General features: G+C 40.4%; 1 protein-coding gene and 1 non-coding gene across 12 annotated transcripts; both read right to left on the reverse strand.

Moving 5' to 3' along the window:
• Positions 1 to 61: 61 nt before the first annotated feature.
• On the reverse strand, positions 62 to 26,949 carry LOC102422306 (mitochondrial import inner membrane translocase subunit Tim23). Of its 11 annotated transcripts, none has more exons than XM_023761303.1 (8): positions 26,683 to 26,937; positions 25,818 to 25,974; positions 25,686 to 25,719; positions 16,319 to 16,412; positions 16,045 to 16,129; positions 12,819 to 12,877; positions 11,807 to 11,917; positions 62 to 576 (listed from the first exon to the last, which is right to left on the reverse strand). In XM_023761303.1, the coding sequence occupies exons 1-8, from the start codon at positions 26,786 to 26,788 to the stop codon at positions 461 to 463; spliced, it is 762 nt and encodes a 253-aa protein (XP_023617071.1). In that variant the 5' UTR covers positions 26,789 to 26,937; the 3' UTR covers positions 62 to 460. The 11 variants fall into 11 exon arrangements, with proteins under 11 accessions (XP_023617071.1, XP_006097617.1, XP_023617081.1 ...); XM_023761306.1 differs by lacking the exon at positions 62 to 576 and adding an exon at positions 12,689 to 12,720 and having other exon boundaries at positions 26,683 to 26,931; XM_006097555.3 differs by lacking the exons at positions 25,686 to 25,719; positions 25,818 to 25,974 and adding an exon at positions 24,161 to 24,219 and having other exon boundaries at positions 26,683 to 26,949.
• Positions 13,412 to 13,614, reverse strand: LOC111827709. Its single transcript, XR_002831383.1, has one exon. It is a non-coding gene; the product is annotated as a small nucleolar RNA SNORA74 (small nucleolar RNA).
• Positions 26,950 to 26,955: the final 6 nt, after the last annotated feature.

Consider the following 26,955-nt stretch of genomic DNA (forward strand, 5'->3'; position numbering starts at 1 on the left):
GCTAAGAGTAAATTTCACTTTAAAATCAGAAAGATGTTTTTAAATGGAAACACCCACTATGTTTACGTTGGAGTGGACTTTGGTTTTTCACACTTTATTGGTAATACAAGGCAATATTACAGTCTTGGATCATTAAATGAACAAACATGGTGATATAGTACTGACAACAAGAATGACCTGAATGATGGGAGTAAGTGGTTTTCCAGTTCAGGAGGTAACAAAGAGAACAGGTGCAAGATCTTGAAAAAGAACCATATTACTCAGCCACCAAAGGGTTTTGGCTTCAACTCACTAATGGCTGGAAGGAAAGCCAGTCTAGTCAACCATCTTCATCACAGCAATTCGGAAATCTGCACAATTTTTCAAACTATTTGTAGGTATAGAAGAGAACTCCAGATGGACTCATAAATTGATCTGGATGACTACTAAAGTGTCCTCTAGTCATAAGCTGGCAGAATCTTCAGAGTGACTGTTGGAGCAAAGAGCCCTTCATGTGCTCCCAGTTGTTATATAGTGCATAGAGGCTAGTAAGTGTCAGTCCTGCTAGACCACCTCGTGCTACCCCTCGAAGACCACCTGGGGGAGAGAGAAAGAGATTTGTTTTGCATAGTGTCCTAGCACCAAAGGATTAAACGAGTATCAAGATGGAGACATAGCATTCATGTTTATAAATACTCCATCCCAAGCGGAAAAAAGTTTTACAAGTGATATAATAAACCAATCAGGAGATAAATGCCCTAAATCAGTGGTTCTCAACCTTCTGGCCCTTTAAATACAGTTCTTCATGTTGTGACCCAACCATAAAATTATTTTTGTTGCTACTTCATAACTGTAATGTTGCTACTGTTATGAATCGTAATGTAAATATCTGATATGCAGGATGGTCTTAGGTGACCCCTGTGAAAGGGTCGTTTGACCGCCAAAGGGGTCTCGACCCACAGGTTGAGAACCGCTGCCCTAAATGATCTGTTCAATATACATACTATATTTCATTTAAAACATTTTTCAGTGTCACAATTTTTACATAAGAATCAGTATTAACAATTTCTTGACTTTTCTCAATCTGACTTGTTCTTACAATACTTTTAAAGATCTTATGCTTATCATTGAAGTCTCAGCCAGATAAAGTATTTCCTAATACAGACTTCACTGGCACTGTCAACTGACGTAAAGCAATAATATAGACAAGGCGACACTCTCTTTGGAAATAGTGAGCAGCCTGTGGACTCTGCACATGTTCTGAAAATACTATAAAGATTCAAGTAGTGGTAATAAGTGGCTATAATGAAGGTTTAGGTGCTGGTGAAGCACCACTCCCCTGCCCCCATTCCTACACTGATGTGTCAAACAATCTTCTACAACTACCAAGCAATGAGGCTTTTAGCATCATCACACTAGTTGAAAACATTCAAGGATTAGACTCTGCTTAACAACAAAATAGTTTTCGTGTTGAAAAGGATCAGCAATAGATATTTTGTTTGAAATGCAGAAACAAAAATGTTTCAACCAGTTATTTGAAAATAGCCCCCAAGTCTGCTAAGACAATGGGGGTTACCAAAAGTAACTTAAGTATTTGATGTTTTTTACAGTTTTGTAAACAAGTAGGGACCATAAACTTTAGGCAGCTACTTCTGCACCTGTGGAGTATTTTTTTCAAGTTGTGTCAGGATCGCAAAGGGAATGGAGCTGCAATCCAGTGATTACCTTATTGAGGTCTGAGACAGGAAATTCTGTGAAATTCAGTGATGTTGCCAAATTCACTTCAACCATTTCGGCAATGAATGTCCTGCCAGATGGTTTCAGCTGATAGATTAAATGGCCACTCCTTCCAGGAGCCTCTCTAGTCTGAAGAGTTCTGATAGCTGAGCTGCTTATTAGGCTTCCACTATGAAACGCCCTAATTATCTCTCTTAAACAGACCCAAACAGAAACTGCATACACAACATCTATAAGTAGATGTCAAATATGGGGAGGGGGAGAGTCAGAAACATCAGAAAAATTTAAATAGGAGATATCTCCTTGAAGTCCAGATCTCTATATCATCTTGTTATAGTTAGACTAGGCATTGCAGTTTAACTTGCAACTGTATTCAATGTGGTTGAAACAAAAGTAATATACACTCAATCTGCTCATTTAAAACAATCTCAGTTTAATAAGGACCTATGAATTATTTATTTTTTTTTAAAGGATCTTTGCTTTTATTTTTTATTTATTTATTTATTTTAAATATATTTTATTGATTTTTTACAGAGAGGAAGGGAGAGAGATAGAGAGTTAGAAACATCGATGAGAGAGAAACATCGACCAGCTGCCTCCTGCACATCTCCCACTGGGGATGTGCCCGCAACCCAGGTACATGCCCTTGACCGGAATCGAACCTGGGACCCTTCGGTCCGCAGGCCGACGCTCTATCCACTGAGCCAAACCGGTTTCGGCCCTATGAATTATTTTTGATGAGTATGTCAATAAAAAGTTCTATGGGCTGAAAGTGAACTATAATTAGACCAATTTCCTAAAATGGAAAAAACTACAAAGTACAGGAGAATAAAAACTAAGCTATCTGCAAGATCACTATGGCTCAGTTACTAAACCTAAACGTTTGAGTATAATGAGTATAAACAGATTACAAAAATTTAATACTCTAACCATTCTGAGTCAACACAAAGCAAAAGCTAAGGTGGCCTCACTGCTATTGATCAGAAAAATGATGGAAGGCAAGGAACTGAAAGCACAATAATTTCCGCAGATACTCTTTCCTGGGATCAAACATTCGGACTAACTTCCCTGGACCTTTAGGTTAGGACAGTGGTCGGCAAACTGCGGCTCTCGAGCCACATGTGGCTCTTTGGCCCCTTGAGTGTGCCTCTTCCTAAGCCTTAGGAGTACCCTAATTAAGTTAGTAACAATGTACCTACCTATACAGTTTAAGTTTAAAAAATTTGGCTCTCAAAAGAAATTTCAATTGTTGTACTGTTGATATTTGGCTCTGTTGACTAATGAGTTTGCTGACCAATGGACTAGGGCAGTGGTTGGCAAACTGCGGCCCCTTGAGTGTGGCTCTTCCACAAAATACCACGTGCGGGTACGCACGGACAGTGCGATTGAAACTTCATGGCCACACTCAAGGGGCCAAAGAGCTACATGTGGCTCGTGAGCCGCAGTTTGCTGGCCACTGGGTTAGGAGGTTGCAGACCCAGAGCTCTGAAGTCTGCCTGTGGGTTTGGAAATAGCTGCTAACTGCCTGCCAGTGGCCCACTGCTTTGAGTATCTTAACATAGTTTCTACTTGACCCTTTTGGGAAGATTTTTACACTAGTTTTCAGCCATCAGATGAACCCCTCCTGGGCATAGGCACTGGGGTAACAATGAAACTGGAAGGCTTTCCGATCTATGGGACATCAATGGCATATTAAGTATTCATTAACAATTTATCCCCCAGAAAGCTTTCTACTTTCTGAGCAAAATAAAACAAACTTAGTTCAAATCAAGTTACTTCTTTGAAGACTAGAAAAAAATTATTACCAGCAAAAAAACCACCAAAAATATGCAGTGTTTGATGTACTAAGCACAGTTAATCCTTACTCTAGGGTAGCCTTTTATCACATACCAGCCATGTTTTAGTTTTAACTCTTACCACTAACTTTAGAGTTTTCCAACTGGTTGATCTATTAAAAGTTTGAGGACGTTGGCTTTAAGCTTTCTGTAATCAACTTGTGGCTAACTAAGCACAGGAAGTTGATTAGCAAATAACTTGTTCTGAACACAGAGTAATCAAATAAGGCCAACGGTCGGTGTCTGTAAAGCACAACAAACAAGAGACGTGTTTCACAGATTTACCTTCCATCTTTTGGATCCTTACACAACTCTTCCAGCGAGGGCAAATATTCCTTCTAATCATGGGGAAACGAGGCCCAGAATCTTTAAATGCCTTTTGGGAGGCAGAGAGCTGGCTAATGGCAGAGCTTATATATTGAACTGATAATTACTTTAGAGCAGGAATTGGCAAATTTTTCTTAAAATGGACAGAAAATAAGTATTTTAGGCTCTGAGGGACCAAAGGCTATTATGCAGTACTTATATAAGCATTTAAAATGTAGCTAAAAAAAAAAAAAAGTAAAGCATAAGGAATAGACAGGCATCTGGCAAACAGGAACTGGTGGCCCCTGCTTTAGAAGAACCACCTTACCTACACACACACTGAGATGGCTACTAAACATTCAAAATTTTGCATGAACTTGACAATTGTTTTGTATTACTTTTAAAAATTGTTTTAAAATACATGTAACATGGTTATTTACCGTAAGTGTCCAGTTCAGTAGCATTATGTACACTGGCAATGCTGTGCTACCATCATCATCCATCTCCAGAGAACTTTCATCTTGCAAAACTGAAACTCTGTACCCACTACACTGTATCTCTCCACCCCACTCCCAAAGTAATGCCTGCTTTTTATGTTGTTAAATCTTTACTCACTTTTGTTTTTATCAAAGTAGCCCAATACATAATTTTTTTTTTTAATATATTTTATTGATTTTTTACAGAGAGGAAGGGAGAGAGATAGAGAGTTAGAAACATCGATCAGCTGCCTCCTGCACATCTCCTACTGGGGATGTGCCCGCAACCCAGGTACATGCCCTTTACCGGAATCGAACCTGGGACCTTTCAGTCCGCAGGCCGACGCTCTATCCACTGAGCCAAACCGGTTTCGGCCCAATACATAATTTAAAAGTCAAGATAGCACTAAAAGACTTTCATTATGCACAATAGTCTGGTGCAGTCCCATCCTCACCTTAATCCCCTGTTCCCTTCCCTAATTGTCTTTATCTTCATGATTCTAAAGAATATGATTATCGCCCTAGCTCAGGGGTGGGCAAACTTTTTGACTCGAGGGCCACAATGGGTTCTTAAACTGGACGGGAGGGTCGGAACAAAAGCATGGATGGAGTGTTTGTGTGAACTAATATAAATTCAAAGTAAACATCATTACATAAAAGGGTACGGTCTTTTTTTTTTTTAGTTTTATTCATTTCAAACGGGCCGTAGTTTGCCCACGGCTGCCCTAGCTGGTTTGGCTCAGTGGATAGAGCATTGGCCCGTGGACTGAAGGGTCCCAGGTTTGATTCTGGTCAAGGGCACGTACCTTGGTTGCAGGCTTGATCCCTAGCCCTTGTGGTTGTGCTTACAGGAGGCAACCAATTGATCTGTCTCTCACATGGATGTTTCTCTCTCTCTCTCTCTCTCTCTCTCTCTCTCTCTCCCCCTCCCTTTCATGCCCTCTAAAAATCAATGGAGCCCAGCCGGCGTGGCTTAGTGGTTGAGTGTAGACCTATGAACCAGGTGGTCACAACTGATGAAATGAGGGAATAGTGAGAAAAAGGTAGAAATCAAAGGTGACTGGGTCACTGGAGGCTGTTTCCTGCTTCCCTGTTTTTTTTCTCGTTGCTGTTATAGAGTGAAAGTGATATATGACTTTGAATAGCAGACACTGACTTTCCTGTGCTTCCCTCAGCACAGTCTCACTCCTCTCTCCCATGCAGTGCCAGTTCTTCCGTGTAACACTACACACACTAAACTATCTCAGCTGTTTTGACTCCCCACATTACTGCGTCCTTTTAGGACTGTTTTCACAGATCTTAGTCTTTTTCAAGGGGGCTTTTCTGTGGGTGGTAGGGAGTGTCCCAGACTCTTTCAGAATCTTATGCAAGTTTTAGAGGGTTTATCAACCCTGAGTGAATATCTCCTGGTATAAACTTTGTACTCAGAAGAAGAGTGAAAGTTTAACTCTCTCTGGAAGTTACAAACAATTTAAGGTTTACAAGTAAAAATAAATGCTAGTATTTAGGAGGTAAGATTAACGGATGTCTAGGCAAGCCAAATTCTTTCCTGTGGCCTGTTAAGCTCTATCTGCTCCATGATTTGGTCCCTTGCCATTTTTTTTAAAAAAATATATTTTATTGATCTTTTACAGAGAGGAAGGGAGAGGGATAGAGAGTTAGAAACATCGATGAGAGAGAAACATCGATCAGCTTCCCCCTGCACACTCCCCACTGGGGACGTGCCCGCAACCAAGGTACATGCCCTTGACCGGAATCGAATCTGGGACCCTTGAGTCCGCAGGCTGACGCTCTATCCACTGAGCCAAACCGGTTTGGGCCTTTGCCATTTTTATGACCCCAGATTCAAATACTCCTCCCAATGCCTTTGAACTCATGCTGCAGGGCCTTTACCTATATCACTCCCTCCAGACTCCCACCTCACATGCTCCCTCATGTGTCAGTCTTTGTGCAAACATCACCTTCTCCTTGAAGTGAGTCTCAAAAGCCTTGGGGCATAGAGTTTTGCATGTATGCCTTAGTTCGCTGTGGAATAAACTGCCGAATGTTAGATTACTTGAGCAAAGGATCTACATATTTAAAATAATAACGAATGCCAAATTTCCCTTCAAAACACTTGCTTATCTTTTGCCAATATTAAATGCCATCTACCATCACCTTATTTAAGCCAGTTGGTGAAAAATATTATCTTAATGTTTTCTTTTACTTTTCCTGGCTGCTTGTGAGACCGAACCACTTCTATCATTGAGCAGTCATTTGTATTTTCCCCTGAAGTGTCTGACATATCCTTACTCCACTTTTTACTTGAGTGATTTGTTGAAATGTTTTATGTATTATGGCAGTTAGCCCTTTGCCTATTTTATATGTTACATGCATTTTTATTTGCTGGAACAATGCTGATGCCAGTAACAGAAACAAAAAAGTCATCAAGAGGCTCCTCCTTTTGACACATAGAATTTAATTTTGAAGGCCTGGCACTCATGGATAAATATTACCTTTTAATAACAACAGATGACAATTGCTTACTTTGATTAACTGGATTTGTGTATCTTTTTACTTCTGCTTAGTTTGCTTTTATAGATGACTTTCTTATGGAAGGAGCAGGATTAACTGATCAGGGATTTTTTGTGAGTGGGAAGGGGGACCCATGTCTTGGTTTCTGAGGCCTTATTTCCTGAAGATAAGTGACCAGCCTCTAAATCATTCCAAAACTATGGATAATAGCAAAACTAAAGCTGTTCTTGTTCTGATAGAATACTGGCTATTATTAAATACTTTCATATGCCACAGGAAATCTAATAATGACATTTCACGCCTTCTGAAAAATATTTACATAACTCATTAAGTAAACATTAGGTCTGAACTAAAATCATATGAACAAACTGAACTACCAAGCAAAATAGAGATAGTCTCATAGACAGAGAGCAGGAAGACAGCTTGTATGTGGGGGGAGGTGAAAGAAGGCATAGAAGGGATAAATGGTGACGGAAAAAAAGAAAATTGCCTTGGTCGGTGTCACTCAGTGCCGGCTCGTGCTCCAAAGGGTCCCAGTTTTAACTCCTGGTCAAGGGCACATACCTGGGTTGCAGGTTGGATCCCTGGCCCAGGTCGGGGCACGTATAGGAGGAAACCAATTGATGTGTCTCTCTCACATTGATATTCCTCTTTCTCCCTCCTTCCCTCTCTCTAAAAGTCAATGGAAAAAATATCCTCGGGTGAGGACTAACAAAATAAAATGGAAAATGTTTTAAAATTATATTTTTATTGATTTTCAGAGAGGAAGGGAGAGGGAAAGATAGAAACATCAATGATAAGAGAGAATCATTGATCGGCTGCCTCCTGCATGCCCTACACAGAGGATCGAGCCCGCAACCCAGGCATGTGCCCTTGAACAAAATCGAACCTAGGACCCTTCAGTCCACAGGCCGACACTCTATCCACTGAGCTAACCCGGCTACGGCAAAATTTAAAAAATGGTATCATCAGAATTATTACTTTAAAAATTATCCTCTTGACCCTGCAGGGTGGCTCAGCTGGTTGGAGTGTCAGTGTACACCAAAAAAGTTGCAGGTTCAAACCCCAATCAGGGTGCGTATGGGAGGCAACGGATAGATGTTTCTTTCTCCCTTCCTCTCTCTCTCTCAAATCAATAAACATATACTTGGGTGAGGATTAAAAAAAAATTAGCCTCTTTCTGGTGTGACAATGTTAGGGGCAGAAATAGAATATTGGAAACTAATTATGAGACACATTAATCATGCTGTTAACCATGATGGTTCTGTTCTGATTAGAAAGCACATTTTTTCTTGGCTGGGAATTGTACGCCCTGGGACATGGGAGCTAACATCGGAATGCAGTCCAACCTCCTGTCCCAAGAACTGCCTATGGTTATGGAGAGATTTATAACCTCGAGGCTGAGACAATCTATCCTGGAAGCACCTGTTCTTTACAACCCCAGCCCCTATTACCTACAATCTGGTCCTGGGGCGCCCAAGGGCATCCACGCTATGTGACCGCCCCGACCCCTCCAAGCCTGCATGACTTGTAACCTGTAATGTTTATCCTGGGCCCACTTTCCCATGTAATCTTTGTCCTTCTACCCAATATAAGCAGCTGGCTTATGGTGGAGGGCAGAGCAGATTTTTGTGGATGACCTGCTGCTCTCCCATGCTGCCAGTAGGATTGGAATAAATGCTCATGTATGATTCAACCCTGTCTCTGCTTAATTGGCTCACATAGTGACAGGCAGCCCTGACTCCTTGGTTGTCCGGTTACAATAGCCCATGTTGTCATGTAGTATTTTCCTCATAATTTTTCTTTCTACTAAGTAGCTGCAAAAGTACTACTTTTGTACTGAAGTGGCTACATTGGATCATACTACTTTCATTCTAAAGTCCTTCCCCCATTTTTTTAACACATTTATTATTTTATACTAGAGGCCCGATGCACGAAATTCCACCTTCGCCTGGCTGTCCAGTCTAATTAGCATATTATACTTTTACTAGAGGCCTGTTGCATGAAGAGATTCGTGCAATAGGCCTTCCCTTCTCCTGGCTGCGGGCACAGGTTTTCCTCTGGCACCCGGGACCCAGGCCTTCGCTCTGGCCAGAGCTGCCTTCCGTCCTCCATCTTCGCGGCCCCGGCCAGAGCCGCCTTCTGTCTTCCCATCTTCGCTGCTCCGGCTTGCTTCAGTCTTTGCTCCACTGCTTGGCGCCTACGTATGCAAATTAACCACCATCTTTGTTGGCGGTTAATTTGCATATCACGCCGATTAGCCAATGGGAGGCGTAGCGAAGGTACTGTCAATTACCCTGTTTGTCTATTATTAGATAGGATTATTATAGATATATATGTGTGTGTGTGTCTGTGTGTGTGTATATATATACATACATACACACGCACATATATGTATATATATGGTTGATTTCAGAGAGAAAGGGAGATGGAGAGAGAGAAACATCAATGATGAGAGAATCTTTGATTGGGTGCCTCCTGCACGCCCCCTACTGAGGATTGAGCTCACAACCCGAGCATGTGCCTTTGACCGGAATAGAACCTGGGACCCTTCAGTCCACAGGTCGATGCTCTATCCACTGAGCCAAACTGGTTAGGGCTAAAGTGACAGCCCCAGAGCTATACTTTTTTTTAAAAAAATTATATTTTGAAGAGTACACTGGGGATTGCAAATATTTTAGGTCAGCAGGAATTAGCCATTCCCTAAATGTGAAATTCCTCCCCTAACAGTTTATGCTGCTCTAGACTAGAGTGCCCAAACTGTTTTCCAAATCTGAAAGTTGAAGTTACACATTTGCATTCCTGCCACACAAAATCAATAAAAGACACCAATCTGCCTTTGCTGAGGCAGGGATGGGAAGCAATGCTGGAATTTTGGTTCAGGAGATCATTTACCTTCCTCTATGGTCCCCAACGGAAAGGGAGCTGCAACCAACTCATCACCTGACAGAACTAATGGATAATCTTTTTTGCTTTTTCTCTTTTGAGCCAAGGGCTTTCTATTCCATAATTTATGTGGAAGCTGTCCCAAGCTATTACTTCAAGGAAGTCCTTGACACAGAAAACTGGCTACCATTTCTTTTGATAATATCAAGTATTCAGCCTTTTCCTTTCTATTTTTTAAATATGCATAATGCCTTAAATTAGATAATTTGCATTTGTATATTCAGAACTGCTCCTAACACAGGAAATGCCATAATGGCTTACTTTGAGTAAGAAAACAGGGAATGGTGGGGACTCAGCTTCCATGCCCACCCACTGGGGTAGAAGTGGCTCCCCATTCTGCTCCAGCCATTTGCCACCATATAGTGTGAGCTTGGTGTCTTCCATTTATTCAAAAGAAGCTGGAATTCCAGAGTTTTGTGAAATCTTCATTTTTTAAAATATTAATTTGTTATTTAAAAACCCTTTCTGGCTGAGTGCCACCTTTGTGCTGCCAATTAAAATTTAAAATTCTTTCGTCTGACCCTACAGATTTTCAATGTGAAAGTGTTTTTAGGTTTTTAATAAGCTTTTTCTATGCCAAGGCAACATTTCATGGACATATTCTACCTGGAAACTGTTTGCATGTAAACACACCATACATGGTGCAAGAAGCTGTGTGAGCTCTTAGGAATAAAATTCCAAATGCAATCTATTTCAATACAGAAAAGCCTCTCACTCTAGATATGATAGGAAAACTTGGACTTTATAATCATGAGAGACTTCTCACATTTCTTTCTCGTAAAAATTGAGCAAAAATACTACCTGATACATGTGATGAAAGAATTCCTAATAAACAGAATTACTCAGTTAATCAAGTGTCTCAGACATAATAAAGCAATCAAACAAATGAAAGTGCTCTTCACAGACAGGAGTGAAGAACTTAAGCAGTTTAATTAAGTAATTTAAAACTGACGTGACGGTCCTAACAGGTTTGGCTCAGTGGATAGAGCATCGGCCTGCGGACTGAAAGGTCCCAGGTTGGATTCCGGCCAAGGGCATGTACCTTGGTTGCGGGCACATCCCCAGTAGGAGGTGTGCAGGAGGCAGCTGATCCATGTTTCTCTCTCATCAATGTTTCTAACTCTCTATCCCTCTCCCTTCCTCTCTGGGAAAAATAAATAAAATATATTAAAAAAACAAACAAACTGACATGATGAAAAATTTGAGGCTGTCACTGCTTATATGACATTTTGAAAAAGGTCGTCTTAATACTGTGCTCATCTATAAAGCTGGAGTGTGATTCTCATTTCACAGTTTTAAATAAAACAAATTATTAAGTATTCATTGCTGAGAGTATAATCATAGTTCAGTGAATGTTAATTATTTTTCTATTTTAGAGGAGAATTTGATATTTGATCTTCCCCAGACCATTTTGGATCAACTCTTAGGACTTTATTTTCAAAATTGAATGGTATTTAGTTTATCTAATGTTCATTCATAACAGTATTATTCAAGGTAGCCAAAGGTGGAAGCAACCAAGTATCTGCTTAGAATGGAAAAAAATTGTGACACATGCTGTAACATGGATGAACCTTGAGGACATTACACTAAATGAAATAAGCCAGTCACAGAACGACAAATACTGTATGATTCCACTTTCATGAGGTACCTAAAGCAGTCAATTTCATAGATAGAAAGCAAAATGGTAGTTGCCAGGGGCTGAAGGGAGAAATGGAGAGTTGCTTAATGAGTAGTTTCAGTTTTGTAAAATGAAGAAAAGTTCTGGAGATGGGTTGCACAACAATGTAAATATATTTAACTTTACTCAACTGTACACTTAAAATATGGTTCAGATGGTTAATCTTATATGTATTTTACCAAAACTAAACAAACCAAAACCGTAACAATCTCTGGTTTCTGAGAACACTAGATTATACTGCAAAAAAAAAAAAAGGATGCAGTTTCCTTTGAAATCTATGCATCAAAAGCATACTTCAAGTGTATTAAGAGAGCTCTCTATTCAAAATCTCCTACCTGTACATTTATACAACATGCCCGTCATAGTTCCAGCTGCTACTGTATTGAGGTCATCTTCTGCACCTCGTGTTTTCTCAATGATGACACCAAATGCACTATAAAGCAAAGCTACAGGGGAAATGGAACTGATCAATAATAAAATGGTGATTAAAAGTCAGTATAGAAATTATACTTAGATAAATGTATCCTACAGTCATCATTCTGTAAGTATTCAAAGGTATACAGAGTGATCACTCAGCCATTCTGTTCTACCCAGACTTTCTTAGATTTAGCATCAAAGTTCCCATGTACCGGGCACACCAGTTGAAAAATTGCTGCATTAACCCTTTTTCTTACCCGTTCTCAAAACTGCCACATTTGACCCCTCCACCCCACCCTATGTGACACTCCCCATGCCCCCGCCTTGCCCCCTGCCAAGCCTGCATGACTTGTAACCTGTAACGATTACCCTGGGCCCACTTTCCCATGTAATCTTTGTCCTCCTACCCAATATAAGCAGCTGGCTTATGGTGGAGGGCAGAGCAGATTTTTGTGGATGACCTGCTGCTTTCCCGTGCTGCCAGCAGGATCACTTGAACACTGTTTGTAATAGCAAAAGCCTGGCAACAACTAAAATGCCCATCAGGAAGAGACTGGTCCAGAAGGGGACTTTCCATATGATGGAATGCTATGTGTACTCACTTAAAACAAAAAGGAGGACGAGCTATAGTCACTAATCCAGGCATGTGACTATGACTCCGGATATGCAAAGAAGGTATTTGGAAAGGTTCATGATTTTATTTGGTGTCGTGCTTGGATAGGAGAGTACTTAGAGGGTTTTTTTTAGAGTTTTAAAAGATTTAAAACATTCAGAAATGGTATACCAGATGGTATTAGCACCTTGGGATTACTTTATGTAGCTCCTGTTCTTCCTAGAATTTAAAACATTTTGGTTGATCAAATTGTTCATGATATGTGTACATTCTTTCTTTTCATTAATAATTTATTATCAAGTGAAATCTTTACTTACCCAGAGAACCTAGAGTATTAGCCCAAAGTGCCCCTTGCCTCGTCACCATGTTCAAAATCCTACAAGGGCAGAAAGACAAAGAATCTGTATTTAGAATCATTATTTCCTCTAGTAATGTGAAAAACCATAATTGCAGCTACTTAAAAAGTATAAATCCAATTCCAAGTTTTCTTCATGAAAAAATCTTAATACCTCCTCAGAATTCAGTAAGAATGGCTTTTACTTTATAGAAATATAAATGAAGGTATGTTAAAAACGTCAACCATTGTGAGTAACAAGTAAGGAAATTTCTTACATATATAAGATTATTAAATATATATCAAACACATAAAGGCTTTGAATGACAGCCTGAAATGTATTTTTATAAGAAGTTTACAGACACACAAAAAGAAAAAAAGTTTATAGAAACTGACATGCCATTATAATGAACAAAGTAGCATACAATTAAGGTTTTTTTGGGGGGGAGGGGTATATATTGAGAATATTAAGTAGAATCAAATCATGGAATATTATAGAACATAGGGCAGAATTAAAAATAAATATGTACTCGAAGAGAAGGAAAAAACAAACCAGAGCCCACGGAGAAAGCACGCTGTGTCTGCTCCCACACTAGAACTAAGCAGCCAAAGTGGATGCTTAGCACACTCTCAAGGAAGCATAGTTCTGCCTTGCACCAGTGCCTGATGCCACCAGAACAGTGACAGAGGCAACTGGAGGAAGAAGACAGGACATTTCTCTCCCAGCAGTGTAACACCATCACAGGAACGATCTGTCTGGACAGCTGACTACTGCTGGGTATTAGAGAATTATAGCAGCAAACAAAAAAAATAACTAAATATTAATGCTCAATAATAAAAATTTGTGTTACTTATAAAAGGTTGTTTATAGAGAAGTATATTGTTTCAATTAATTATTTACCAATATATTTCAAGTTTAGCACGTTGTTTTTACATTTGTCACAAGCCTTTTAAAAAAATTGTTAAACAGAAACCACTCTTTTTTTGATTGATTTTTAAACAGAGGAAGAGAGGGGAGAGAGAGACGGAAACATCAATGTGAGAGAGAAACATTGATTGGCTGCCTTCGTCACGTACCCGGACGAGAGATCAAACCCGCAACTTGGGTTTGTGCCCTGACCAGGAATTGAACCGATGGCCGGAAAGTGCATTGGACAACACTCATCAGCTAAGCAACACTGACTAGGGCTGTCACAAGCTTTAAAAACTATTAATTTTCATAGTATTGTACTGCTGATAGCACTGCAAATTGGTAAAATTCTTTGGGATGCAACTGGGCACCGTACCTCCACATATTGGGCCTTTACTTCTAACTTTAATCATCTCTCAACAATCTTTATAGGCAGACAGTACGGAAAGCTTACCTAAGATTACAAAATAGCAAGTAATAGAACTAGGCTTTGAAGATACATAGATCTGTCTAGCTTGAAACCCTATCTTCTTTCCATTTTTAAATGCTGTCTCCTCATCTAGGAAGAGCAGCATGATTATGTAAAAAATGGTGTGAAAGATTTCTAAAAAATGAAAACTAATTTGACTCTCTAAAAATTAATAACATTACTGTTTTAAAAAACAAAGGTTATTTTTTCTAGATCTTCCAAATTAATATTTAATGATAGAACACTGGGAATTAGTTTCATAATAATATGGAAGGGAAGAAGGAGATGGGACATAATTGGTCTTGGTTGATGGCTATTGAGCATAAGTTATGGTTCACAGGTGTTCACTGTACTATTTTGCCTACTTTTATATACATTCCAAATTTTCCACAACACAAAAAGTAAAAAAAAAAAAATTATCGGAGTAAGGAACAAATATTAAGGATATATACACACACACACACACACACACACACACATATATGTGTGTGTGTGTGTGTGTGTGTGTATGTATATATATATGAATAGTCAAGAATCTGGGCTAGTAAAGCAAGGGCAACGATCAACACAGTAACAGGAATTTACCTTCAAATTCCCCAAGGTCTAATTCTAGCAGACACCTGCTGCCACCTGCTGGTTAAACAACAAATAATGCAGATGGAGTTTCAAGTGTTCTATGTGAGCCATTGAAGAATATATGTAGCCCAGCTGGTGTGCTCAGCAGTTGAGTGTAGACCCAGGAACCAACAGTTGCTGGTTCAATTCCCTGTCAAGGCACATGCCCAGGTTGTGGCATCACTCCCCGGTAGGGGCTTTGCAGGAGGGAGCCGATTGATGATGTTCCTCTCTCATACATGTTTCTCTCTCTCTATTCCTTTCCCTTCCTCTCTCTCTCTAAAAAAATTAGTAACAATAAAAAATAAGACCAACAAGACTCTCATTAAAAAAAAGAATATATGTATACTGTGATTTCACTCATATAAAGTATAAAAACATACAAAACTAAACAATATATTAAGGGAATGTCAACAGGGACTGGTCATGTTTATTTCTTAAGCTGGGTGAAGATATATATTATATACACTTTCTGATCTTCTAATTTTCTTAGAAAACTGTCTTATTCCTTCTGGAACTACCTCTAAGTTCTAGGAATTTGATTTAAATTTTCTGTAGCGTTCCACTTCAGAAGTGGAAAGTGAAGTTAAATTCAAGTCAAGTAATAGCGAATCTAGCAATCACTCTTATGTCCTTTTTATTTCTTCACTACCCTATGGTTCTGGATGCCCCTGAACAATCCAAATAATATACTAATCATTCAAAAATTTGAAAAGCAGGTTTTGTAGGCCTGCAGAATGAAACAGGTGTAGCTGAGAAGTTAGGTTGGGGTAGCACTAGCTGACTGAGGGACACTGGCTCAAAAATCATTCCTTTTAAAAGCTTAAGAGTTGCCCTAACCGGTTTGGCTCAGTGGATAGAGCGTCAGCCTGCGGACTCAAGGGTCCCAGGTTTCATTCCGGCCAAGGGCATGTACCTTGGTTGCGGGCACATCCCCAGTAGGGGGTGTGCAGGAGGCAGCTGATTGATGTTTCTAACTCTCTATTCCTCTCCCTTTCTCTGTAAAAAATCAATAAAATATATATTTAAAAAAAAAAAAGCTTAAGAGTCACTAACTCGATTTCTTAGTTCCTTTTATTTTGACTAAGAAAAAAGATTGACCAAAAAGTTTATCAATACTCTCAACATTTGTAATCACAAGATAGTGCTCATCAAGCCGACAGAGTAGTGGTTAATAGTCAACATTACCACATCAGATGATTACATGAGACTTACTGTACGTTTCTTGGTTTGGACCAGGCCATGTTCTGGGTTTCTTTCAATCCTAGCCGTAGACCGTTCATTGCCCCAAATGCAGCCCCTAGTAAATCATAGTTAACAATTCATCCAAATAATACATCTTTATATTTAAAAACAACTGCACTTTTGATTCTTTTTCATTTTTTATATAACAGAAAAAGATGAAAAACGTAAAATATTCTAATTGTTTTTGATTTTAACCATCTTTGACTACTTAGATTAAGAACACTTAAAAATTTATTACACCCACCTGTCATACAACATCCTCCAATGGTGAAAAAGGCCAGTTCAAATCTGCCCCGGGTTTTATTAGCTCCGGTTGGTAAAATAAACTCATCTGTATCCTAAAGGAGTAATAATGAAAACCAAGCTGAGCTCCTCTCAAGACAGAGTACTTGCAGAGTGTTTTTTAATTTGTTAAAGTAGTTTTTCACAGAAAGTATCATCTTAAATTAACTAAAACTTAACTATACTTAAACAAAAATAAAACTTTCTGCAACAACAGCAACATCTAAATCAAAGTGAAATGAAATATACAACATATATAGTTATGCACCTGCATTCTTAGGAAGGATCCTTGTTCAGAACTGTGCTTCTCAATGTAAATTTTACAGATTGTATGTAATTTGCCTTATCTCTACATATAAAAGCCTAAGCGACCGTTATGACCGAACTACCGGAACGACCGACCAGTCGCTATGACGCACACTGACCACCAGGGGGCAGACGCTTAAAGCAGGAGCTGCCCCCTAGTGGTCAGTGCACTCCTACAGCCAACCGCTTGGGGCCCCTCCCCCCAGCCGGCCGGCCCCCATCAGTCCCTGTTGCTAAACCATTCAGAGAGACCTGCTTCTGGGTTGGTGTTTCATACATAGCAGAGCAGCTCCCTCACTGCAATCTAATGAAAGTCAGCCCTCGACACAAGGATTTGTCTCGCTCCCTTCCCTGGGAGCTGCCTGCCTGCCGCAGTGGTGGTGCGGCAGCGAGGGAAGGAGGAGGGGGGAGAGGTGGGGTGTCGATGTCCGCATCCGTTCTTTCTGCCGGGCGACTGTCGCCTCCTCTCCCCACCCACCGGGGCCTTTGGGTTCTGGGCTGGGATGGGGAACCAGGTGTGGGTTGTGGTGGACACGGCCCCTTTCCCAAGGGGGCTGAGGGCTGGCTCCCTCCTTGGGGCCAGCGGCCAACCTCCCATGGTCCCCTGCCCCCATGCACGAATTTGTGCACCGGGCCTCTGGTGTAATAATAAATTTGAAGCAACAGTGCAACAGAGTTTAGGAAGAACAGCCCTAGAAAAAGGTAAAGTGAAAGCTATGAGAAGTAACCATTTACAGAATAACAGTCTGAAAGGAGAAAATAACTTTCACTCCATATCAAACACCATTTTATGATGTGTAAGAGCAAATGATCATTAAAAAAAATGAGCAGAAACTATAAAAGCACAACAGTTTGGATCAGTTATGCAAGGGCAAAATTACCTTAATAATTATTCCTTTGATAATCTTACAAAGAAAGCTATAGACCTCTTTCCAATAAATGCATACACAAAATTTGGTATGAACCGAACCCTAGGATAAGAAATGCTACTCTAAGAACACTATATGATTAATTGTGCAATAAAATACATTCTTATGAAGGACATGTTCAATCCATTTTTCCAAGCTCTCCACACAAAAATGATTAGAAAAAGCCCCTGAAGGACAGTACATACACATTTAGCAACTCTCTAACAGGTCCCTTTGTGAAATGCTGACCTTTGTTTAGTAAGTGCATTCCCAATTAGGAAAATCATAGCTCTGCATTGGATTTTGATTTTTGCCTTATGCATATATTCTCAGCAAAAATTGCACAAATAAGCAAACACATCTACTCTTATCACACAAAAATGGTTGGTTGGACAATAAGCACACACTGAATAGATGCCATACCATGAATAATATTCATACACTAGAGGCCCAGTGCACGAAAATTCATGCACTGGTGTGTGTGTGTGGGAGTCCCCTAAGCCTGGCCTGCCCCCTCTCACAGTCCAGGAGCCATCAGGGGATGTCCTACTGACGGCTTAAAACCAGTGCAGAGCTATGATTTTCCTAATCAGGAATGCACTTACTAAACAAAGGTCCCACAGGGAGCCACAGTCTGGCCTCCATTTGCGTGAGGCGACCGGGCCAATCAGGGGAAGGTGCTGCCCCCATCACCCCGCCACCGCTGCTGCAGCCTGCCCTCGGTCCTTGAAGCCCCCTCGGCTTTGTCTGGAAGGACGGTCGGCTATCAGGTCTAATTAGCATATTATGCTTTTATTATTAGATTATTAGACAGTTTTGTAAATTTGGGGTGCTTCCTGAATTTCAAATTAATGACTTAATTTTAAATTATGCTTCTGGTTTGAGATTTTTAGAAATGTGACATTTGATTTGATGAGGTAAGTAATTATCTTCCAATCAAAAAATGAGTCATTAATTACAAATAGTTAATTTAAAAAATGGCCGTGATTAACATTAGTAAGTACAAATGCATGTCATTACCAACTTACTCTTTGTTAGGGTCAACTATACTAAAAAGACGACGAGGACTGAAAGCAAATATACTTCATTCATATACAGTGACTTGAAAATAATGTGATGGTTACTTGTCACTGGGGCTTTTAAAGTTAATAAAAATGTACTGTTTCACCCTAGCCCGTGTGGCTCAGTTGGTTGGAATGTCATCCTGTACACTGAAAGGTCTTTGGTTTGATCCCTATTTGGGGCGCATGCAGGAGGCAACTGTTGATGTTTCTCTCTTCTCTTTCTAAAACAAACAAACAAACATGTCCTCAGGTGAGGATTAAAAAAAAAAAAAGTACTGTTCCATATAACAAAGCTTTTCAAAGATTTTGAGGGAGTAGACCCTGGTCAAATTACATTAATTTGGGTTGGGGGAGGAATCCATGAAATTAAAGCTCTTGGTTTCTATAAAAATATGATTACCAATTTTTCCCTACTTAATTGTCTTCATACCCTTGTTGAAAACCTGACTATAAATGTGAAGAGTTTATTTCTGGCCTTTCAATTTTATTTTGTTGATCTATATATAGAGCTATCCTTGTGCCAGCACCACAATGTCTTAATTACTGTAGCTTGGGAATCAGTTTTGAAATTGGGATGTGTGAATGCTCCAATTTGCTCTTCTTTTCAAGATTGTTGGCTATTTTGTATCCTTTGTATTCTCATATGTATTTTAAAATCAGCCAATTTCTGCAAAAAAGCCTGCTGAGATTTTGATATAGAGGCTGTTGAATCTGCAGGTTGATTTGGAAATTACTGCTATTCTAACAATATTAAACCTTCTAAGAAACTGGAATACCTTCAATTTATTTGTCTTAAGTTTTTTCAATAATGTTTTATAGTTTTCAAAGTACAAATTTTGCATTTTTATTGAATTTAGCCCTACATATTTTATCTTTTGATATCATTGTAAATGGAATTGTTTTTGCACTTGCATTTTTGTGGTGTCCATTGCTATTATATAGAAATATAATTAATTAGGTATACTGATCTTGTGTCATTCTACATTGCTGAAATTCTAAATTAAAACTAAGTTTTTTGTGGTGTCCTTAGGATTTTCTTTCTTTTTTAAATATATTTATATTGATTTCAGCGAGGAAGAGAGATAAACATCAATTATGAGAGAATCACTGATAAGCTGCTCTTGCAAGCACCCTACTAGGAATCCAACCATGATTTCCTGGTGAATAGGTTGACACTCAAACACTGAGCGATGCCGGCCGGAACCTTAAGATTTTCCATACACAAGATCATGATATCTTCAAATAGATAGTTTTACTTCTTCCTTTATCAATCTGGATGCCATTCATTCTGTTGCCTAATTGCCCTGGTAAGACAATGTTGAAGACAAGGGAAGAGAGTGGATATCCTTGTCTTGTTCCTTATTAGTGGGAACATATTGAGATTTTCACCATGTTAGCTTTGGCTTTTTTCCCCACATGAGTTCTCTCTCTTTGGATTTTTTTAAACTCCATTTTTATTGTTGACACTATTACAGATGTCCCCATCCCCACTCCCATCCCTTTGTCCACCTTCACCCAGTCTCATAGCTTTGGAAATTTTGATTAAAAAAACCGTATCAGATTGAAGACATTTAACCGCCTAAAACTCCACTAAGTCACAACCTGTGCTCATTCAAACGGCACCTGTGCAGCCTTCGCTTTAAAAGTAACACTTTTAAAAGTTGGGTTGACCCTGATGAGCGAGGCTCAGTGGTTGAGCGTTGACCTATGAACCAGGAGGTCATGGTGCAATTCCAGGCCTGGGTTGCAGTCTCCATCTCAAGTAGGGGGCATGCAGGAGACAGCCCATAAATGATTCTCATCACTGGTGCTTCTCTGTCCCTCCCTCTTCCTCTCTGAATCAATGAATACATATATTTGTAGAAAATTGGGGTGAAATATATACTACACACTTCACTGTTTTCAAAAAAAAAAAAAAAAAGATTGAAGACATTCCCCTTTATTCCTAGTTTATGTGTGTGTGTGTGTGTGTTTTTAAAACACAAAGGAATGTTGAATTTGGTCAAATGCCTTTTCTGCATCTATTGAGCTAATCGTGTAGTTTCTTTTCTTTGCTGATATGGCACAGTACAATGATTTTCAAATGTTAAATCAACCTTGCATTCCTGAGATAGCTAACAAAACTCTTTGAAGTTTCTTGATCAGTTTAATCCAATATCCTAATAAAAAACCAACCAACCAAAAAACCCAAAACAGCTCAGTTTGAGTGGCTCAATTGGTTGAGCATCGTCCCGAGCACCAAAAGGTTGCTGGTTTGATTCCCGGTCACGGCACATATCTAGTTTGTGGGCTTGATCCCCAGTGGGGGGCAGTATACGGGAGGCAGCAATCAATGCTTCTCTCTTTCTAAGCATGTCCTCTGGTGAGGATTAAAAGAAAAGAACAAAACGAAACCCAAAACAATAGAATATTGAGGCCAATGTGTAAACCTTAAAATGTATAACCCTAATTTCAAGTGTTCATGCATAGACTTATGAATAATATTAATAATCTGATCTAATAAAATAAACTCAAGTAATTAAGTACTTTTTTATATATGTAAGGATTTAAGATTTCATTTAAAGATTCCCAGGTTATACTTCCTCATTTGTGTTTAACTTACTATTAATAATTTCTTATAACTTTACTAAGGCCCAGTGCACAAAATTCGTGCACTGGTAGGGTCCCTAGGGGCTGCCAGCTGGGTACTCCTTCCCTTCCCGCAGCTGGCCCTGCCTATGGTCGAACTCCCGGTTGAGGGGACAATTTGCATACTACGCTTTTATTACATAGGATAACAAATCATGCCAATATTTTTACTGGAATGCTATTTATTTTTCTTTTATTTTTTCCATCACCATTTGTCCTTCCTATACCCTTACATCCCTTCTCCTTCCCACCGCAATCACCACAGTTTTCCATGTCCACAAGTTCTCTTTTTGCTCAATCCCCTAACCACCAGAGCTATCTGCTTGCTTTCTTTAAGTCTGTCTCTATTTTGCTTGTTAGATCAGTTTGTTCATTAAATTCCACATGAGTAAAATCATATGGTACCTGTCTTTTTCTGAATGGCTTATCTCACTTAGCATGATATTCTCCAGGTCCATCCATGCTGTTGCAAAGGGCAAAATTTTCTTCCTTTTTACGGGTGAGTAGTATTCCATTGTGCAAATGTACCATAGTGGTTTTATCCACTCATCTACTGATGGATACTTGGGCTGCTTCCAAATCTTGGCTATTGTAAATAACGCTGCAATGAACATAGGGATGCATATATTCTTTCAAATTAGTGTTTTGGGTTTCTTCAGATAAATTCCCAGATGTGGAACTGCTGGGTCATAAGGCAGTTCCATTTGTGTTGTTTTTTTAAACCTCACCTGAGGATATTTTTCCATTAATTTTTAGAGAGAGGGAAAGACAGAGAGGAGTATCGATGTGAGAGAAACAAATCAATTGGTTGCCTCCTGCATGCATCCTGATCAGGGCCCAGGCAGGAAGCTGCAACTGAGGTACGTGCCTTTCACTGGAATTGAACCTGGGACCCTTCGATCTATAGGCCGACACTCTATCCACTGAGCCAAACTGGCTAGGGCCATTTTTAATTTTTTAAAAATGTATTTTTATTGATTTCAGAGAGGAAGGGAAAGGGAGAGAGAGATAGAAACATCAATGATGAAAGAGAATCATTGATCGGCTGCCTTTTGGGGATCAAGCTGCATCTCAGGCATGTGCCTTGATTAGAATCGAAAGCGGGACCCTTCAGTCCGCAGGCCAATGCTCTATCAACGAAGCCAAACCAGCTAGGATGGAACAAAATATTTTTATATCATGCATTTGATAAGGGGACATAATATTCAGAATATATAGAAAACTCAACAAAAAAAGACCCAATTTAAATGTGGACAAAGGACTTGAACAGACATTTCTCCACAGGAGATATAAATGCAAATCAAAACTACAATGAGTTACTACCTCATACTCATTAGGATAGCTATGATAAAAAAACAAACCCAGAAAATAACAAGTGTTGGCTAGGATATAGAGAAATTGGAGCCCTTGAACACTGTTGGTGGGAATGTAAAATAGCATAGCTGCTGTGGAACACAATATGGCAATTTTTCAGAAAATAACGGATTACCACATGATGCCGCAATTCCACTTCTGGCTATATAATAAAAAAAAAAATTAAAAGAAGGGTCTGAAAGAGGTATTTATATTTATACACCATGTTTATAGCAGCATTATTTGCAATAGCTAAAACATGGAAGCAATACAAGTGTCACGGACAGATGAATGGATAACCAAAATGTAATATTATTCAATGGAATGAGATGCTAAATAAAATAAGCCAGTCACAAAAAGACAAATACTATATGATTCCATTTATTTGAGGTACTTAGAGTATACAGAATCAGAGACAGAAGGGTGACTGTCAGGGGTTGGGGGGAGAGAGTAGAATGAGGAGTTATTTTGTAATGGGTACACTAGTCCTCCCTTATCCATGGGTGATCTGTTCCAAGACCCCCAGTGGATGCCTGAAACTGTGAATAGTACTGAACTCTATACCTGCTAGGTTTTTTTCCTGTACTTATGACAGTTTAATTTATAAAATAGGCACAGTAAGAGATTAACAACTACTAATACAACAGAACAATTTTAACAATACACTGTATTAAGTTATGTGAATGTTGTGGGTCTTTCTCTCTCTGATAACAGAAAAGGCTACTAAGTGACTAAGCCAGCCGTGGGCAAACTACGGCCCGCGGGCCGGATCCGGCCCGTTTGAAATGAATAGAACTAAAAAAAAAAAAGACCGTACCCTTTTATGTAATGATGTTTACTTTGAATTTATATTAGTTCACACAAACACTCCATCCATGCTTTTGTTCCGGCCCTCCGGTCCATTGTGGCCCTCCAGTCAAAAAGTTTGCCCACCCCTGGACTAAGAGGAGGGTAGCATATATAGCGTCAATCTGCTGAACAAAGGGATGATTTATGTCCTGTGCTGTATGAAGTGGGAGATTTCATCACATTATTCAGCATGGCCTGTGATTTAAAATTTATGAACTGTTTGTTTCTGGAATTTTTAAATTTAATATTTTCAAAGTTAATCATGGGTAACTGAAACCACAGAAAGTGAAACTGCGGGAAAGGGGGGACTACAGAGTTTCATTTTTTACAAGATAAAAGAGTTATGGATATAGTAGGTGGTGATGGTTGTACAAATGTATTTAGTGACAGTGAGCATAACACTTAAAAAGTTATATAGCAAATTTTGCTAGTGTTATTTTACCACAATTTAAAAAATATGGGGGAAAAAACCAAACCCCAAAACCTTTTAAAGAGATTTAATCAACTAATGTCAGGGAGAGTTGCAAGCCAAATCCCTAGGGTTTATGAGAAAAAAAGGTGAATAGATACCAGAGAACTGGTGCTTCCAAAAATACATATTACAGATCAGGTCAGCATAAATACCTAACATTTAAAATTTTTTTAATGGTAAGAACCTAACTAGTAAAACCATAAAAGGACTAGTCTTAATCTTACCTGCACGAGATACCGTGGATCCACATTTAAATAAGGAGAGAGAGGATTCATACCAGTCACTAGAAGAAAACAAAGCATCATATTGCAACAAAAAGTTTAAAGTTATTTAATTTAGCATTAATTGTGCTCTTGTTTCATGTTTTGCAATTCTGACTCACAGACTCACTGAATGTGATATTTCCTCTCACTTTTCTATGCTTATCCTTCTTGTCTGGCAGTTTTGGGGCTACCTCCTCCTCCTGCCTTCAATCCCAAACCGGGTATTACAGTGGTGGCTCAGGCACCCACACATATAAGGAAGCACAGCTCAGGTCAATTATAAAGCTAATTTCTTTCTACTTTGCTACAAGAGTGCTTGCCAACTGTACAAATTGCAAAATGAAACTGACAAGAAACCAAATAATTCCATGGGAGAAACAGTGTTTGGGCTGTGTGCTGTGAATAAATATTTCATGGCAGTTCCATGTTGACAGTTGCTGACAGAGTTGATTTACTGTGGCAGGGTAGAGAATTTTCTGGCCATTACCACAGGGATGGGGGTTAGGACGAGAGAAAATGGAAACGCAAGAGGGCCAGACTGGAATCCCACTAACTGAAGTTAGAAAAATCTATCAGGGAAAATAAACTTTCTCACATTTTAAATTTAATCTTTGGATCCTTCTGTATCTTAGTTGATTGTTCACAAATCTATGCATTTCCTATGACTCTGGTCTTTTCACCAACTGAAAGTCCTAGTAGTTCCGATTCAATAGCTATCTTGTATTGTGTCACTTACCACTGTCTTTATTGACACCATCCTAGTCCAACCATTAAATCTCACTACACTACAGTAGTCCCTTCAATTCACTTAAAAAACAAAATCCTCATCTAAGGATATTTTTCCATTGATTTTTAGAGAGAGTGGGAAAGAGAGAGAAACACATTGATTTGGTTGCCTCCTGCACGCGCCCTGAGGGCCCAGGCCTGGGAGGAGCCTGCAACCCAACCGAGGTAGTGCCCTTGACCCACTCGAACCCCGGACCTTTGATTCGCAGGGATTCACAGGCCGACGCTCTCTCCACTGAGCCAAACCCTATCCACTGGGCCAAACAGGCTAGGGCCCTTCAATTCACCTTCTACAGAAACGGAAATCAGCCTGAATGGCGGCCATTCACACTTACAAATGCAAACTCCTCACCATGGCTTACAAACACTACATTAGCTGCCACTCCTTGCCCCTCTGTTCAGCATCTCCTACCGCTCCAACTCTCTTGCAATTTTGTAGACACATCTAACAGTTGTTCCTCCAACATGCCGAGTTTGTTTTCTTCTCAGGACACAGGTACTAGACATTTTCAGTGGCAGGTCTGCCTCCTCCCAGGCATTTGTATTCAGGCCACAGCCCAGATATCAACACCCCTGAGCTGCTTTCCCTGACCCACTCTCAAATGGCTTCCTGCTTCCAGCACCATCTCATGATCTGGCTTTGCTGCCTTTACGCACACTTAACTCTAACCGAAGTGTTTTTATTTTTTACTTTGCTCACTTCAGTAGGATGTAAACTCCATGAAAGCAGCGGCCTTACAAAGAAAAAAAAAAGAAATTAACTGCTTAAGTCCATTAAAGTCACTGGCTCGTTGTAGGTGTTCACCCTTCAATCCCTCCCTCAGCCTTCAACCTTAGTCCAGTTAACATGACAACGCTTCGCCTCTGTGCTCCAACCCTCAGACTCCTACGATGTACACATAAACTGTGTTCTAGATGCAGTTTTGACACAGGTGACACTAGGAACTGGAAAAGGTTTTTGTTGTTGTTGTTCTTGAGCATTAAAGGACCTAGAGAAATACAGAATTATCAAAAAGAAAACAGTTTTATCACGCCATTATCCTCCACCAAGTCCCTACTATCTTTAAGTCCGAGTTCTCCTCATCCCACGCGTCCGGAGTGTCTGGAGTCCATATTCCCGGGAACGAGGAGGGACAAAGGCACGGTGTTCACGCTTCTGCACCTCCGCCTCGCACACGCCTTTCCCGAAAGTCTTTCTTCCCGCAGGGGACCTGCAAGGTCAGCTCACCTCCAGCCCCTCCCGGGTCCCGGCTCCTCTCTCGGTCGCCTCCCTGTACTATTGAGGTTCCGACCGGACGGCGACTTTGTGGGGTAGAAGAGGCGGCTTTGCGCTAAAAGGGTTTCTACGGGATCCTGTTTGGAATACATTTACGTGCAGAGCGGGGCCCTCCTCTTCACGTAGGGCCAAACACACAGCCCACCAAACGAGGAGATAAACGTGTGGTAGGAGAGAGAAGGCACGAGGCTCCGATACGGAAGGAAGGAAACGTGCAACATCTCTGAGCCCTCGTCAACTCCAGAGAGCTTGTCGGGGACCCATGGCCCCCAACATCTGCTCGGTCTTGACGGGGCGGCAGAGACACACCAACCGCACCACGGCCACTGCGGACCGTGAGCACCAACAAGTAAGAGAGGGCAGGGCAGCCGCACGCCGGGCCGAGTCGCAGAAACGATCGCGAGCCGCGCGCGGTACTTACGCGGGACTCCGGCCAAATCCGCGTGCGAGTAACCAGCTCCGCCGGCTCCGAAAAAGCCGGCCAACCCCCCGGTGGTCTTGTTGCCGCTTCCCCCGCCGCCCTCCATGGCCTCGCCGCAAACTGCCCGTCAGCCCCTCACCACCGCCTCAGGCCGCGGTCGCCCGTTCGGCCGTCGCTCTTCAGTAACAGCGGGGCGACGCGCGTTACCACCGACTCCTTCACACGCTGACCTTCCGGGCGCCGGTGTCCGCTGAGCCTCATACTTCCGCTTTG

The sequence above is a fragment of the Myotis lucifugus genome, unplaced genomic scaffold, assembly GCF_000147115.1.
Source record: "Myotis lucifugus unplaced genomic scaffold, Myoluc2.0 scaffold_206, whole genome shotgun sequence".
Taxonomy (NCBI): domain Eukaryota; kingdom Metazoa; phylum Chordata; class Mammalia; order Chiroptera; family Vespertilionidae; genus Myotis; species Myotis lucifugus.